Source organism: Eschscholzia californica, unplaced genomic scaffold (assembly GCF_041429995.1).
Source record: "Eschscholzia californica isolate CP2 unplaced genomic scaffold, dmEscCali1.0.p SCAF_1, whole genome shotgun sequence".
NCBI lineage: Eukaryota > Viridiplantae > Streptophyta > Magnoliopsida > Ranunculales > Papaveraceae > Eschscholzia > Eschscholzia californica.
Window position 1 is genome coordinate 78,638,192 of NW_028238198.1, and position 13,893 is coordinate 78,652,084.

The window sequence follows — 13,893 nt, forward strand, 5'->3', positions numbered from 1 at the left end:
ATCTTGCCTATGAGAGTTTGTGACGCCTTTTTCAACTCCTTGAAAAAACTCTCATCTTTGGGTTATCCAGTGTAGATTCCCCAATCTACACCCATGTAATTGACTTAAATACTATATTCCTATAGCCCATGGAACTGCGCTATCAGTCAATTCCCATGCTAGTCTTCTTAAGTCATTGTTGTCCATGCAATGACCTGGATTAGGGACTCAATAATGAATCTATTCCATGTTCATTTAGTAGGGTTCCATTTACCAGATCACGTATCTGATAAACCTACCTGGAATTCCTCATTATTTTTGGACTGTCATTAAACACTAAACCATGATTTAACGACGAAATAATTAACTTATTTCTGATAATAAGAGTTTGTAAATCTTGAGCCTTCCCGTGTAACTCCTTACACCCCCAAGTTTACTAGTCTAAGCTTTTCAGGAAAGCTTAATGCCCATGACCTTAGTATTACCACCATACTTAGTCAAGGTGACAGTTTAGTTAATAGATCAAATCTATATGGATTTTGCTTGTTATCATCCGATGATAATCTTCAGTATCGCCATACCGAATTAAAACTTCCCAAGTTTTAACTACTTTCTTTTATTTGTAAAGTTTGCAACAGACTCTGCCTGGAACCCTTCCAGCTTACTGTTCTTCCAAGTCAAGATTGTCATCTTATTCTGGAAGTTTGCAACATATGACTTTTCAACCTTTTATTTTCATACCGAGATCACACAAGTTCTTCTCAAGTACATTGTGTGATCCAGATCAGCTTATCTGGATTTGATTGGTGACGACCATAAATACTCCAAGTATTTTGTGACGTCGAGGCGAATGCTAATCATGTCCCACATGACCGATCTTATGCCTTTTGCATAACCATCTTTCTCATGCGTGCTTGCTCATCAGAATCCTTCAGATTCTAAATCTTGCTAAGCTGTGTGCCATGAGACTTGGGTAGAAATACTCCGTTTGAGTGTTTCACATTGGACTTTTCAAGACCTTTTCTTGAACAAGTCTTATCACCTTCTCGATCTATCTCCATAGATCTTTGGTGCCCAAAAGCATTTCACCTTTATGTGGTCCTTTTATTGAGTCAGTTCTAAACTGTTTTTAACATCAGAATGTTGTTCTCAATCTCTAGTATGTCGTCTACATACCGGACCAAAGAAAACTGGGTCACTCCCACTAACCTTCTTGAACTTCTTAAATTCAAGATTTCTCTTCATTCCAAAGAAAACAACTCTTGTATTCTTTGCTGAATCGAAGATTTCAACTCCCACTTGCTCGCTTTAATCCCTTTATGGATTTTGAAGCTTGCATTCTCACTAGCTTTAGAAGAGTTAATCTTCCTCCTGAATGAGTCATGTACACATTCCTTTGCTAGTAATAGATCATTATGGTCATGCTCTGGGAAACACCAATGTTCCCTCCTTGTCCGTTTTTCACTTTGAAAAACCTATTTGATCTTAACAGGAACCCTTCCTTTAAGCAAAATAGACCAAGTTCCAAACTTGATTTCAGACATGGATACCATTCTGATCATATGGCTTCAAGCCATGTTTCGGAGCGATTCCGTCACAGTTAGCTCATTTTCTTCTTCAGCCGGATCCCCATCCTCTGAGACAGATGTATGAGCTTTCAAGGTCTATAAGGGGTTTGAACAACTTTGAGACGCTCTCAACTCCTTGAGAGTTCTCCTGCGAATCACATTCGCTCTGCGCGGGAGGATCTCCGAGATCTACCATCTCTTCCTCTCTTTCCTTTTCTATCGGCTCAGAATAGTTAGGAATCGCGACTTCTGACATCGGTACAACGGTGTCAGTTTGTTGCTCAGATCGAATTTCTTCGATATCTAATATTTCTCCCACTTGTCTTCTTGAAATAACTCTTATTTCAAGGAAGACACCACCACGAGCAACAACCACCTTGTTCTCTGATTGCTTGTGGAAGAATCCCCAATATTTATTTATCCCATAAATAAATATTCTTTCTTGATATGCAAACTTGGTTCTCGGAAACCATTTACGTTTCATATCTATAGACCTTCAGAAAAGACCACTTTTGGAACCCTTCCAAACCCATACTCTTATGGTGTCTTTTCAGCTTTTGACGGAATATGGTTAGCTAGGATGAACGACCGTTTTGAGAATATATCCCAGAAAGTGTTCAGAAGATTGGCTTTTCATCATTAATCGACTCATGTCTCACATGTTCGATTACTCCCACTAGACTCATCATCCATATGATGTGTTTGTGGAGCAAGGTGAGAAACTATTTCTCAACTTCTTTTGATGGTCATCAAATTTCTGATTCAAATATTCATCATCTCGATCCAATCGAATGACTTATATTTTCGTCAAGTGGATTCAGGTTGACTCTAGTTAGTGTACCAATAGTTTTACATACATCTGTATGTACAAAAACTATTAGTTTACTAGTCCTTTCTCCCTTTCTAAAAGGTGACTTTGTCAAATGGCCACGTTGAACAAAATTCACATGTGTCGTATGATTCAAAATCATTAGACTTAGAAATCCATACCATTGGATCTTCTTCATGTGTTTTATGTCAATTTGACCAATGACAAAACATGAGTTTACCTCTCCGAATCCTTTGATTATAGCCTATCGTATCATTGTTAATGCTCTTGGTTCTCTAAGAACCTTTCGTTAATTTAACACTATTTTAAAACATCTGATGTTTCTAGAAGAACATAATAACTCTTATTAAGTTCTACCTAGATTAGTGTCTAAAAGAAGACTTTGATCCCTTTCAGCATCCTTAGCAACTCTTGCTTCTGCTCCCTCTTGGATCCTCACTTCTTTTAGTCAAGTATGTTATTTCCACGAAGGAAATCTACAAAACTTGCTAGATTAACTTAGTCAACAAAGATACAAGAATCGGAATTCATAATTCCTTTTCTTTTCTCTTCCAGGTACTCAGGGTAGTTTCCTTGAATGGCCTAGCCAAACTTTTACATCGACCCTTTTAACCTTTTGAATCATAAGAACTCTTCTTATATTCTTTCGGTAACTGAATCTTAAGAACGTTTCTTAGATTCACTTTTCCTCAATGTTCTTTTCAAGACGACTTTCTTAGAGGCACCATCCTCTCCATTCACGACTTTTAGTGGAACTCTTCCTTTAGTTGTCGAATGGTTGTGTATGCATCCATATCATTAATCTCTACATGAGAGAAGAATTTTATGGATGCTCACAAAAGACTTTGGATAATCATATCCTCAGTCGTCTGAAGAAACAATGAACATTAGGAATGATATATTCTCGGACGTTTTCTTTATTTCGAATTCGAGAACGCTTCTCGGATTCCTTTCCAATCATGAAAATAATTTTCGTTTAATTCCTTCTGAAGGAATGAACGAAGGTTGGAAAACTCTTTTCTAATAGTCATATATTCTCTACTTTTTAAAAGAAAATAAAACAAAATCCTAAAACTTATTATCATTGCAAAAACACTTTTTGCCATATTATTCAATGAAAACCGTCCCCCTTTGAATAATACGATTCCAAGATCCCATTCCTGTGAAGTTAAGCGTACTTTGGCACTGCCCTTAACTTCACCTTCCTGGGTGAGTAACTCCTTACTGATCATATCTCATATGACTCTTGGTTGATGAATAACACTTATGTGTTCAATTCATCCTTTTGCCTCGAAATCCAAAACTCTTTTGCTGACTCGTTGAGAATAACCATTTAGACATGTAGACCTCTTCATAGGTCTACCCGTATTGTCCCGAGGTAAAAGATGGCACCCTGCTTTGGCATGACCCACCATCGATGAACAAGGGCGCAACAGGTGTCTTAATCTGGGTAGGCATTACTCAAAATTCTTTTTGGGGACTCTTACGTTTTTGTTTGCATGCATTACTGTGAACTCTAACATAATCATACACCACACAAAACGTAAATAAGTAAATGCGCGCGAGAAAATAAATCAAGCAGATATGATCCTAGTATGGCCCCTAACCTAAAAGATCTAATCTTCTTAGGTTCTTTGCTTGTTTAGCCTCCGTTCGCCTGGATCTCCATCCTCGAACATCCATTGAATTCTCCCACTCGAACCACGATCTCATCCTTTGGCTCTTCAATGGACTCAATTGTACCCTTAAACTCTAATTACAAGACTCAACGATTCGCAGATCGTATAAAACTTGAAATTAAATTAATTACATCGGGCACCCATCCGTGCTTAAAAACAAGATAGAACGATTCTATGGCCATACTAGAACCCGCATTCACATCCATACATACACAATAATATGATATTCATAAAACACCCAAGTATGTATGAGATTCGCTTACTTAGGTCGAATCTAGGGTTTGCTATGTTCTAGATAGCTTTCCGGGAGATACTACCGACATCTCTATGTCTAACGTGCCTTAAGTCTAATTATCTCATAATTCTGACTAATGGCTCGTTCTGGTTTTATCCTAAAAGATTTTGAAATCGTTTTGGAAAAACTCCGATTCGGGCTTTGGTGGGCCCGGGTCACTTTCGGAAAAAATATGGTCAAAGTCGGAAGAAGAAAATTGAGAACCTCCCACTTAAGTCAAGGCCCAAAAGACCCGAGTCTAACTCCAAAGACTTAAGTCAAACTTGGTCAAGGGACCCTTTGACTAGACCCAGTCAAGTCTCAGTGAAGGTCCGAACCAAGGTCGGACCCGGATTGGCACGTTCCAGACCGTGCCAAGTCCCTCGGGTGGTCGCGTCCTGGCCCTAGGCCAGACGCTTCCTGACCCCGCAGACGCGTCCTAGACGCTCTGCCCAAGTCTGTGCTTCTCGGACTCCCAGTCCGAGACAGCTTCTGGTCTCACCAGACGCGTCCCAGACGCGTTCCGGAAGGTCCAGTCCTGGTCGCGTCCGGATTCTCAATCTGAGACGCGTCCGGACTTCTCTCTGTGGTCGCGTCTGGAAGACGCGACCTCAGGTGCCAGACGCGGATCCTTCGGGATCCCTGTCCGAGACGCTCTCGAACTCCCAGTCCGAGACGCTCTCGGACGCGTCTTCCTGTCCGAGAAACTCGGACGCGTCCTAATCCGAGACGCTCTCGGATTCCCAGTCCGGGAAGGACTGGGACGCGTCCTGAGCGTCCGCGACTGGCCAGACGCGTCCTGGGACGCGTCCTGGTCAGTCCGGTCTCCTGGACAGCACCTTGTTTTCTTCCAATTTTCAAAAAATTCCAACTTTTTGCTGCTGTTTTGATGAATCTTCATCCAAAACTCAGCAATTTGAAAACTCTTTTCAAAAAACCATCCACTTTAAAATTTTATTTTGAAAACTCTTTTCAAAAACACCAAATTTTAAAGTCTTCCCATTGAAACTCTTTCAATTTTCTATTCGATTAAGTCTAAATCTAATTTAAACTAATCAATTTCATGTCTAAATCCCTATTTAAACATAAAATCATCTAATCAATCAAGCTCGAATCTAATTCGACTAGTCAGAGATAGTTTCATGCAACCGGCTCGTGATGCCACTGTAGGGTTTTGTGTATCATATACACTAACTAGTGTTGTAAGCGGAATCTCAAACATCTCATGTTTAACACTAGATTGCCCATGATCGTCATGCATAAACTAATCAATGAACTAGAGAGGGATAAATACCTTAACGCGTTTTTCCCTCGAACCATTCCAATCGCATGCAAAGATCGAGAGCTCCAACTGTAGCTCCTCTACTTGAGACACCGAGTGAATAGACTTGATCTCCCTTCCTTTCAGACTGCTAGGACTTACTAGAAGGTTGAGAAGAACTCTTCTTCTTGACTAGATTGATAGAATGGGAACTTTTTCTCTATATTCCTCTCTCTCCAATAGCTGTATATTCAGAGAGAGAGAGAGCTGTATATTTTTCCTTAGAGAAAAATCCACACCTTTTCTGTTCTCAACTGACCCAATATATAGACAAACCCTAATTAGAATCTCATTCAGATTAGGTTTTCTATTTTCTGGGTCACAGAAAAGATAATTACCAAAATACCCTTTTTGGGGTATTTGATAATCCCCTTAAGTGTGGCCGGCCAGGGCAGCCCACCATGGGCCTTATGTGGCCGGCCCACTTACTCTGGTCGGCCATCTCATGGCCGGCCCAAAGAGCCTTCCTTCTATCTTGTCCCGAATCTCCATTCGGACCCTTTCGGCCTTTCCAGTTGAATCCCATCCAACTTTAGCCAGTTCCCGTCTAGTCAAATCTCTCCGATCAAGTTACCACTCTTATGTGTAACCCGTTGTAGGATCCGGTCTATGTTAGCCGCGAATCAACTCCTTGATCCGACGATCGTAGTTGGCTTCTAGCAAAGCATTACGACCCCTAATTGGACCGGACTGGATGATCTTTACGTGTGGTCATCGTTATCCTAACTGACAAATTGATCGCATTGCCACCTTGGTCGAAGGACACTCCTTCGGAAGGACATCTCCTTCAGACCGAACGGATAAATCCTTCAAGCCCCACATTTGACTTGCCCTAACAATAGAAAAAATGTTGTTTGTCAAGCACCAGATCTTCAATTAGACTAAGTTGGGTAGAAATCCATGTTACAAATGTTAGACCATTTATTGGCATTGCACTGACGAATCATTTTGATGGCCTTCTCAAAAAAAAAGGGGTTTCACCAGTAACAAAACCATGTACTTGTTGATCTCAGAACCAGCTGAACCTAGGTGGCAGAAGCTGGAACAATATCGATAACTGCCGGTAATTGTGTCCTCACGCTTGTAGGGTTCCAATCGACAAAAAATTGTTCATAAAGTTGTACTTTTAGGATTCAGACAGATTGAAATAAAATGGTTCTACTCACTAATTAAAACAAGTTACAGAATTAAAAATGAAGTAACATTTGGATTATTCCAATTACAAAAGCATATGTTTCTATCTCATTCCTCTCTGCAACTCTTCCATAAGTTCGATATAGTTTCAGCTCCACTAAACATTTAAAAAAAATCAATTACAGGAAAAATTCAACTCATTACAGCAATTGAATTGAAATTGGACACAGCTGGTAACCAAGAATCATAAGTGGTTATGTTATATGCAGAGAAACAACTAACTCACCAACCATACTTCTTCAAAACATCCTTTGTTCTTTTCCTGAGACGAGTAAAAACTATAACGACACAAGCAATAATCCACGGAGGAAAACTGCTACCAAAGACGTTCAATTTCATGATCCAATCCGGACGTTCTTGCATAACTAATGTTACTAGGAAAGTTATTACTGCTACACCAAATAAGATCTTTGTTATAGGCTTTACCATCGAGTCCTGCAACCATATAGATCATACATCAGAAAGTATTATAAGTAGATTAATAAAAGATGAAAAGATTGAGCTTAAAAATGATGAGAAGAAACATCAGAAAACTTTTAGTAAGAGAAAGATCATCATTTATAATCACCTTGTTCATAACAAGTTAACATCAGATCTACCATTAAAACTAAGACCTGCTTCGGTGAACTTCAAGTAAAAAAGGATGCGCCTAGAATTAGGTATTCTAAAGCTTAGCAAACTAGAGTTGTGGTATGTACCTTAAGCTTTTTCTTTCTTAAGCCTAACTAGTTTATTGCTGAACATATTCGAAAGCATTCATTTCCCATATTTTAAATAGTTTTTTTAAGTAGGATTATTGCCCAATTACAACTACAGGGAAGACCAGTATATATATAAAGAAAGCACCACTAAGTGGCGGAGAAAGCACCCATTATGAGCAGATAAATTGTCATCCTGCAAGCATCGAGTAATGAGAGTTCATGATCAAATATATGGAGTAATAGGCCAATACGAGATTGTGAACATGCCCTCTAACTACCTACAATAGCATAGGTTTATCACTCTACCGAATTTCACAATTCATTAGTTTCAAGTTTTCAACCCCCAGAATATTTTGTTTTGATGCTAATCTTCCACTTGAAGAGTCGCGATAAGACAATCCTTTTTGTGCTCTTGCTGGTCTACCTGCGAGGATAGTCCTCGCGTCGGTTTCTACACCTCATAGAACCATCAAGTAAAACTCTAAACCCGGGTTCCAATACCTTCAGTTTCGATCATGGAGCAAGAAATAGTATTCACAATCACTGTGAAGAAGTGTACTTTCAACTGAATTACTTGGTGATCTGACAAAGTAGCTGCAGAATTGCCTTCTTACTCCTTCCTCCTTGCTCTTAACTCCGGGGAAAAGTCGAAAAATGGATAAATATCGGGAAGGTGACTTGATTTGGGCATGGGAACACCGTCTCCAAAGCGATAATGGCGAATAAATCTGAGTTTATAGACTTTTGATGGGATTCCACTATCCTTCTATGTTCATTTGTAACTGCTCAGGTTTTATTCTTAATTTAATATCCTTCTATTAACAGAGTATTTCATTAATTGAGTTCCTTTTGTTCATCTATAAAGAATTACTAATCTGAATCCTACTCCACCCCTAAATTCTATTTGAACTAACAAAATTATGATTTGATCTAATGTTATGTATATCGGAAGTTGAACAACACTAGTGTTACAATCGTTCTAACGTTTAAACCTAATAATCAAACTTATCATTCGCAAAAATTAAACACAAATTGAATCTTAACCCTCATCTAAAAATAGTTGAAATTAACTAATCAAAAGAGAAAGTACTAACCTTTGGCTCTCCATCAATGTAAATCACAGATCCATCTTTATAAGGAAGTATAGATCTACCATTTTTAGGGTTAAAACGAATTGGAACACCTCTTCCAGACCCAGGATTGAAAGCAAAGATAGATTTGAACCCATATTTTTCAAGGATATCATGAATTTCTAACTGATCTTGCTCATAACCTCCTAAACTGGATTTGAAAATCTGAATTGGACCTTTTCCTTTTCGAAATAGATGGATTTCCACCTCTGGAACTTTTACCTTCACAGTTCTAGTTTCTTCTACACCAGATTTATTGTTAGAATTAGGGTTAAGAAGAGGAGTTTGTTGTTGTTCTTCTTCGGTGATCTTCTCCTCGATTTCGTCTCTTTCTTTCTCCATTTTTTTATTCTTTCAGTTCAGGTTCAGAACGAAATGCTTCTTCTATTCGTTAAGTGCCCGCAAACCCAACACCTACCAAATAGTCAACTCGACCCGCCGACACCGACCTTTTTGGCCCGCTAAATAGTTGCGGCTGATTAGGGGTGGGAATGGCTGCGGACGGACGTGAAACGAACACTAACTCAACCGGTCCTGGTTCAACGAAAAAAAAAAAAAAACTCAACCGGTCCTGATGGAAGGCCCAAGTCCTAAGTGTCCACTCGGAACTCAGACAAAACGTGTGGACGTTTCAGATTTTTCTCCAACAAAGTGTCCGCCGGTAACCATTTTGATAGTCGGACAAACCGGGTATTTGATCGGTCCGGTCACTAATGAACAAATAAAGAAATTTTTGGTCGGGCGAGTACGGACCGATAACTGTCCCTTCAGAGTCGGACGGTCGTGGGCGGGTTGCGGGTTTTCGGGTCAAAATCCCACCCCTATATCTGATCCTTTAATATGGATAATAGGGCGCATCTGACGGTAGAGAGAGTCCCGAAGCAGGTTAGTTAAATTGCTTACAGAACTCAGTGGATATATAATAAGCCCTTTTCCCGCGATCAAAAATCGGATCCATCAACGTTCCCGTCGTTCTTTCTCTCTCTAAACTTTCTCTTTCTTATCATCCTGTGCCTGTGTAGTTGGAATCTAGCTGCTTCTTCACGCCTCACCGTCGTCTTCTCCGGCGGAATTGACCAGCGCAACTCCGACTGAGTGAGATAGAGAAATGGAAGCAGCGATGGGGTTAATGCGAAGGATCCATCCAAAGCATTCAGAAACGGCTTTATCTGCTCTTCTCTCTCTATTGCCTGACCACTCCTCCGATCTCCTCTCTCAAGTCGATCAACCTCTCCAGGTTTGTTTCTTTCTCGAGATATTTTTCTTAATTTTTGTTTTTTTTTTGTCAATTTTTTTATTACTTGATCGAGATATTTTTCTTGTTTCTTTTCATTTAAGTATGAATCCCCAATTCCCAATTATTAGGGTTATATGTTGCCTTGGTTATGGTTAATATTAATTTTACCTCAATTCCCATTTCTATTCTTCAATGCAGTTTTAGCGTTTTAGGGTTTTGAACTTTTGTTATGTTCAACAAGAAATTACCTGTTCATTCTAATTGCTAGCCGTAGCCTGTAGGTTTAATCGTTTCCTCCATCAAATTGTCTCTGTCATTTGCTACTGAATATGTTAATGGGGGTGGTGGAAATTTTGCGCATTGCCATTTGCAACTGTCATATACTATTCCAGTTCCCTTTTTATTTCTGGAAACATCAAGCTCGAAAGCTTGTTTCTCTTTTCGTAGTTTTCAGATTCTTCCGGTTTATGTTCGGAAACACCTACTTCATCCAATATGCTGATCCCTCGTCATCCCATTTTGCCTTGTGATATTTGAAGTATAATTGTTGTGATTAGATTTTGAAAAACTTATTCGGGTCCTTTGATGATTCTGGAAATTTAGTTTTGTGATTGAAACTTGTTCTCTACAACTCTAGTGTTATTTCGACAATTAAATCTTTTATGGATCAAGAGAGCAGGTATTGTGCGATCTGGAGTCTGGGAAAGAGTTCATTTTGTGTGAATACAACAGAGATGCTGACTCCTACAGGTGAAATACCCTCCAAGTGCTCTTATGTTATTCATGAAAAGTTGTGGTTTATAGCGTAATTGCGTTTTATTCATCCTCGAACCACGTACTGTTTCTATATTGAGCCATTGAGCTTTAACACTTGACAGTGAAGGCATTTAACTGGTTAGAGCTACGGAGGATGAATGACCAAAATTCCAAAAACAGCTGGGGCTGATAGAGATAGGCGCATGCATTTGTTAATTTTGTTTTTCACTCGACTAAGACAACCCTACTTTTTCTGTTCTTCAATAATTGTTTCGTTTCTTAAATCTCGTATGTTTTTATTGGTGTAGGTCTCCTTGGTCAAATAAATATCATCCACCACTGGAGGATGGGCAGCAGCCATCTGCAGCTCTAAGACAAATGGAGATTGAAGCAAATGATGTGTTCGCAATTTACCGTGACCAGTAAGGCCCTTTACTTGCATTATTTATCTCTTCTGCCGAGCATCTCATGCCAGCATGAAGAGCTTAAAAACAACTTCTGTTATTCTGGACAAGTAACATTCTTTTTGCACAAATCATTTATAGGTATTATGAAGGAGGTGTTTCATCAGTATACATCTGGGAGGATGATAATGGAGGTTTCGTTGCCTGCTTTTTGATAAAGAAAGGTAGGGTCTTCTGGTACCCTCCAACCTCTTGCTCGAGATTAAGACATCCTTTTCTGCCACCAACTTTTGTTTCAGAAATAACGACAAACAGTTTGTTGAGGATGCAGATGGGTCAAAGACAGGGCAAGGCCGAAGGGGTTATTTGCAAGAAGGTGGATGGGATGCTATTCATGTAATCGAGGTCAGTACATGTGCGCGATTGCTGAAGTAGTAGAAATTGAAGTTATAGAGATGTTATTTGGCATCAGAATTTGATTATGCTCTTTTTTTGTCATTTATGTAATCTCTTATTTATGGTTGTTGCACAGAAATCTTACTGATTTTAATTTTTCTTATTAGGTTGGGCTGGAGGATGAAGGAATAGCTCATTATTGCCTGACCAGTACAGTCATGCTATCATTAACAACAAATCACGAGTCGTCGGGCAATTTCAACTTGTCAGGATCAATTAGAAGACAGGTAATGCTTTTTCTCCACTAGTTTTGTGTGTTTTAAGCACTTGAATTATGCAATAAATGAACTTGGTACATGATTCTTTTGATAACCTAGATTATATTTTAGACATAAGTTTTTTGCGATTTACATGACTTCACAATATAAGGCACTATGTGTCCCTAGTGACATAGATTGTGCACTTCCTGATCAGTTTGGGATTTTAAAGCAATCATTATTTCTTATCCTATGAGTCGGGTTTTGCTTAGGCTTAGTCTTCCCTCTATTTGTTTATTATAGTTTGCAAATACAAGTTACTTCCATAATAAGATAGCACAAAACCTGAAGTATAAATATTCAAGCTTTAATTGAAAACTGTTAATTTATTATAGCTGAGTTGTGAAAGATGAGTTCGTCCTCAGTGTGACTGTTTATTTTTGCATCCAAATTCATTGATGTTGATTTTGATGTCTAAGCTTGGAAAGCAGGCGTCCGTACTCCATAAAACCACTTCTATCTAATTATCCTCAATGACTCCCTTTTCTAGGTGGCCACTACAAGGGCAGTCTCGCTTTAAGAAGTTCTAATTTATTTAATAGTTCATGAATTTAGTAACATCTGTGTCTATCTTAAATTTGTACTCCCCCCATTTATTTTTCTCCTCCCGAATTTTTTGAGGCTATATGCGAAAAGAGTTTTTGTGGAAAGGGCTGCTCACCGTTCAGTAGGTTGGCTCAAAATAAAAGTATCTTGATGAAAATGACGGTGCCCGTCGCTTCTGTCCGGCATCTGGAACAACTAGAAGAGATCTCTAATAAAGCGGCAGTGATTGATTGATCACTTTCGTGTTAATGGTTTTGTTAACCAGATAACTAACTTATTTAAACATAATTACTTCTGCAGATGAATATGGACATCTCTGTTGAAGATGGTCACCTTTGTAACATGGGAAAAATGATAGAAGAAATGGAGAGTAAGCTCAGGAACTCGTTGGACCAGGTAAATTCCATTCTGACATCTCTAGACACACACACAACACACACCCGCTCAGACACACACACACACCGCACACATAAATATGTGTGTGTGGCCAGTCTCGTTTTTTTATTTTTGTAAAAGCAACTGTTAGATATTTATTTAACGAGCCACTGAAATTTACAGGTATACTTTGGAAAGACAAGGGAGATGGTTTGTACTTTACGACCACCGTCAGAGGTCGTGCAACTGAGAATACCGGAGAATAAATAGCAATAGCGCGTTAAAAGTGTTTTTTTTTCTGAAACATAATATGGTTTGTGTGTTGTTCGACTTGATAAATCTAACTAACGAACATAAGTTTGTTTTAAGATACCTAGTGTTGTTTTCTTTGTTATTGTAGTAGATTAGAGGATGATATATCAGCACCTTTGTGTAGTTTGGGTTCTTAACTTTTCTGATTTGATAATCTTTAAACAGGATAATGAACATTGATTTTGTTTATGACATCAATATGCTTGATCATACCAAAAGAATTCTTTCTCTCTCTCTCTCTCTCTCTCTCTCTCTCTCTCTCTATATATATATATATATATATATCATATATGAGGTACTAAATAAACATAATTTCTTGATGAGATGAAGTAAATTTCAGGGACAAAGATCTTCGAAAACAGGTAACCGGCGTGTTCGTACAGGACCATGCAAAACTTCAGTTATGTAAGTATCAATTTCTTCTAAAATGGGTTCTCTCTCCATTCTTGTTTCTACATATGATTTTGCTCCAGGATAATAACTCATCATCATCAATGGTGGTATTTGAACTTGAATTCCATCCATGAACGGCGACCAGTTTCGTTGGCTCGTTTTATTGTTGTTGTTGGTTTCTTTTAGCTTCTTCTTCGTCCTTAAATATCCTCCTCTTCTACCAACTGGTACGTAAATCCAATTACTCTTACGTTTAATTTCTCTTTGATTCATTGTCATGGTGTGTCTGTCTACTTAAAAAAATAGGTATTGAAGTTCTAATTCTAACATCTCCTTATTTGTTTCTGAGTTTTAGTTGTGGCTCTTTTCTCCCAAGACAAGGAAAGTAGTTTTATGTTACTTTCTGTTTTACTTTTTTATTGAAATTATTATGGGTTATTAAGACTTCTTTTAAGATCGGCAGGAAATTGAGTTTACTTAAA

General features: G+C 38.6%; 2 protein-coding genes across 2 annotated transcripts; one reads left to right on the forward strand and one right to left on the reverse strand.

Moving 5' to 3' along the window:
- Positions 1–6,792: 6,792 nt before the first annotated feature.
- LOC147569510 (WD repeat protein) lies at positions 6,793–9,112 on the reverse strand. Its single transcript, XM_086655981.1, has 2 exons — positions 8,640–9,112; positions 6,793–7,279 (listed from the first exon to the last, which is right to left on the reverse strand). The coding sequence occupies exons 1-2, from the start codon at positions 9,015–9,017 to the stop codon at positions 7,067–7,069; spliced, it is 591 nt and encodes a 196-aa protein (XP_086512107.1). The 5' UTR covers positions 9,018–9,112; the 3' UTR covers positions 6,793–7,066.
- Positions 9,113–9,619: 507 nt separating this feature from the next.
- CPB (Subunits of heterodimeric actin filament capping protein Capz superfamily) lies at positions 9,620–13,236 on the forward strand. The gene is made up of 8 exons (XM_086655996.1): positions 9,620–9,912; positions 10,592–10,662; positions 10,977–11,090; positions 11,214–11,296; positions 11,404–11,477; positions 11,636–11,755; positions 12,632–12,727; positions 12,890–13,236. The coding sequence occupies exons 1-8, from the start codon at positions 9,784–9,786 to the stop codon at positions 12,974–12,976; spliced, it is 774 nt and encodes a 257-aa protein (XP_086512122.1). The 5' UTR covers positions 9,620–9,783; the 3' UTR covers positions 12,977–13,236.
- Positions 13,237–13,893: the final 657 nt, after the last annotated feature.

Excerpts from the sequence above, each read along its gene's own strand:
- CPB (XM_086655996.1), top strand. The coding sequence starts at position 9,784 with ATGGAAGCAGCGATGGGGTTAATGCGAAGGATCCATCCAAAGCATTCA. Across the intron at positions 11,297-11,403 it reads CTGCTTTTTGATAAAGAAAG|ATGGGTCAAAGACAGGGCAA; the intron begins GTAGGGTCTTCT and ends TTGAGGATGCAG. Across the intron at positions 11,756-12,631 it reads CAGGATCAATTAGAAGACAG|ATGAATATGGACATCTCTGT; the intron begins GTAATGCTTTTT and ends TTACTTCTGCAG.
- LOC147569510 (XM_086655981.1), bottom strand. The coding sequence starts at position 9,017 with ATGGAGAAAGAAAGAGACGAAATCGAGGAGAAGATCACCGAAGAAGAA. Across the intron at positions 7,280-8,639 it reads ACATTGATGGAGAGCCAAAG|GACTCGATGGTAAAGCCTAT; the intron begins GTTAGTACTTTC and ends ATATGGTTGCAG.